Genomic DNA, 3,027 nt, shown 5'->3' with positions numbered 1-3,027 from the left:
AAATAAAGATTTTGAAACATTTTTGAAAAAAAAAGAGTAAAAAAAAAAAAAAAAAAAAAGTAGAGTAAATCTTGATTAGATCACAATTTCCTGAGACTCTTCTAGCTTCAATGAAAATTTTAATTATAATGGAGATCTTACAAATTAGCCTCTTACTGAGTATCATTTATTTAAACTATAGCAGGCACAAAATTATGGGTTTTATCTCAAAGATACTACTGGTTATATGTTTTTGTTTTTTTTTTTTGGAGACACAGTCTTGCTCTGTAACCCAGATGGAGTGCAGTGGTGCAATCTTGGCTCACTGCAATATTTGCCTCCCAGGTTGAAGCAATACTACTGCCTCAATCTCCTGGGTTGCTAAGATTACAGGTGTATACCACCACACTGGCTAATTTTTTTATTTTTAGCAGAGACAAGGATTCACCATATTGGCCAGGCTGGTCTTGAACTCCTGGCCTCAAATGATCTGCACACCTTGGCCTCCCAAACTGCTGTGATTACAGGCACGAGCCACTGTGCCTGGCCTGCCTGATTTTAAAGAATGGTACAGAATCACACTCCTCAGTTCACGTTATAATGTCTACTTTGCCCTGTCCCAAACTTCTATACATAGGAGACATACGCCTTACCTTCACTATCTGAGCTGGAAAGTCTTCGTTTGTGGACTCGCCTTATTTCTTTACCACGGCGCAGACTCTTCTGGGAACCATCACTTTCTGAGTCTTCTTTGTAGTTAATTTGTCTTTTCTGATTTCTCCTTGACCGCCTTCGCCGAGTTTCTACAAAATCATCACTAAAATCATCACTGAAGTCACTTTCTATTTAAAGAAAAGGAAGAAAAAAGTATAAAATTTATATCTATTAAGTAAAAATGTAGCTTAGGTTATAAAAATGAAAAGCTACTAAGCAGAGTTTAGTCATAAATATTTTTAAGTGAACAATAACTTTTTTAAGTCTCATTTTATTTTATTTGAGAGTGTCTCACTGTCTCACAGGCTGGAGTGCAATGGCATGACTGGGGCTCACTACAGCCTCAACCTCCTGGGCTCAAAAGATCCTCTGGCCTCAGCCACCCCAGTAGTTACAGCTAGGATCACAGGCACACACTACCATGCCTGGCTACCTCTCAAAGTACTGAGATTACAACACATCTGGACTTTAAGTCTCACTTAAAAAAAAAAAAAAAGAATGAGTCAATCTGTGGGTTTTTTTTTTTTAATGCCAAACCTCACAATGTATAAGTGGTGAAACCTCAAGATTAGAAAATATTTTATTCTTTTTTGTTGGTTTTTGAGACAGAATCTCACTATGTTGCCCAGGTTGGAGTGCAGTGGTGTGATCTTGGCTCACTGCAACCTCCATCTCCAAGGTTCAAGTGATTCGCCTGAACTAGCCTCCTGAGTACCTGGGACTACAAGTGTGTGCCATCACGCCCAGCTAATTTTTGTGTTTTTAGTAAAGATGGGGTTTTGCCATGTTGGCCAGGCTGGTTTTGAACTCCTGGCCTCAAGTGATCTACCTGTCTCACTTCCCAAAGTGTTGGGGTTAGAGGCATAAGCCACCACACCCGATCTAAATATTTCACACTTTTTAGCAACAGTCCTTATTGCGTTTGACCTAGAGCTACCTGGTCAGGTGCACAGCTGCCATGACTGCTCTTCTTGGTAGACAGCTAACACAAATCCGCCTCCTGATAATCTTCTGTTCTAACTGTGGCTACAGTCATAATGTATTGCAGAAATTAAGCCCTCTAACCAAAGAAAACTCATGAACCTGTTCCACATAAATACAGAAGTAGAGTTGTACTTTTGACTTTTCTCCATGTAGAATACAAATCTGCTAAACAAAGCACACACAGAGCTAGTTAAACTCACAAAGCACTACTAAATGGCATCATCTCTGATCAATAAACCAGAGTGAGGCTGTGGCATTATGTCACAGCTGTTTTTCAGAATGTTAAATTCCACCGAAGTACCACATTCAAGCTTGTTACTCTTTTATGGATTTCATAGCTAGCCAATAGATTGAAGTGATTCTCACTGGCCAAATTTGGGACAAACGGAACCTAAATAATGATGGGAATGTATTATATCCACTGAGTAGAATATGGATCCACAAGTATACATTGACATAAAGAAATAAATATATGGAGGAGAAGGGAAAGTTCTTCCTTACAGAACAACAATAAATAAATGTAACAGGAATGATGGAGTTAGAATTATCCATAGAAACTAAAACTAGTAGGTGAAACATATGGACAGGATATTTACATAGTCTCAAACTCCCACAAATTATTAATTATAAGAAAAAATAATAAAGAGACTCAGAAGATGCAACATTCTCTGTGCTATTCCTGTCAAAAATGCATAATCTGAATCTAATCACAAGGAAACAACAACAACAAAAATCGAAATTGAGAAACATTTTACAAAACAACTAGTATGTACTCTTTAAAAATATCAAGATCAATGAGACAAAATTTGAGGAACATTCTAGATTAATTGAGACTAAAGAGACATGAATAAATGCATAGACATGGAATGGATCCTGGGTTAGGAAAAGAGAAAAAGGATATAAAGAATAATATGGAGATACTTGATAAAAATTTGAATGCATACTGTTGATTAGGTAACAGCATTATATCAATGTTAAAATATCCGATTTTGGTAATTGCACTGTGGTTATGTAAGAAAATGTCCTTATTGGGCCAGGCGTGGTGGCTCACGCCTATAATCTCAGCACTTTGGGAGGCCGAGGCGGGTGGATCATGAGGTCATGAGATCGAGACCATCCTGCTCAACAAGGTGAAAACCTGTCTCTACTAAAAATACAAAAATTAGCTGGGCATGGTGGCGTGTGCCTGTAGTCCCAGCTACTCGGGAGGCTGAGGTAGGAGAACTGCTTGAACTCAGGAGGTGGAGGTTGCAGCAAGCCGAGATTGCGCCATTGCACTCCAGCCTGGGTAACAAGAGCCAAACTCCATCTAAAAAAAAAAAAATGTAAAAAGTCACCAACTTAGGCCAA

General features: G+C 38.5%; 1 protein-coding gene across 2 annotated transcripts in view; it reads right to left on the bottom strand.

The window, feature by feature from the left end:
• RSF1 (remodeling and spacing factor 1) overlaps positions 1 to 3,027 on the bottom strand; it is a 160,203-nt gene that overhangs the window by 11,426 nt on the left and 145,750 nt on the right. For both annotated transcript variants that reach the window (XM_017518680.2, XM_017518682.2), the window contains one exon: positions 633 to 821. In XM_017518680.2, coding sequence (XP_017374169.1) covers positions 633 to 821 — 189 coding nt within the window. The remainder of the gene's footprint in view (positions 1 to 632; positions 822 to 3,027) is intronic.

Source organism: Cebus imitator, unplaced genomic scaffold (assembly GCF_001604975.1).
Source record: "Cebus imitator isolate Cc_AM_T3 unplaced genomic scaffold, Cebus_imitator-1.0 Scaffold698, whole genome shotgun sequence".
Taxonomy (NCBI): Eukaryota; Metazoa; Chordata; class Mammalia; order Primates; family Cebidae; genus Cebus; species Cebus imitator.
Note: the sequence above shows the minus strand (reverse complement) of the source record. Positions and strands in the feature narration are given on the sequence as shown.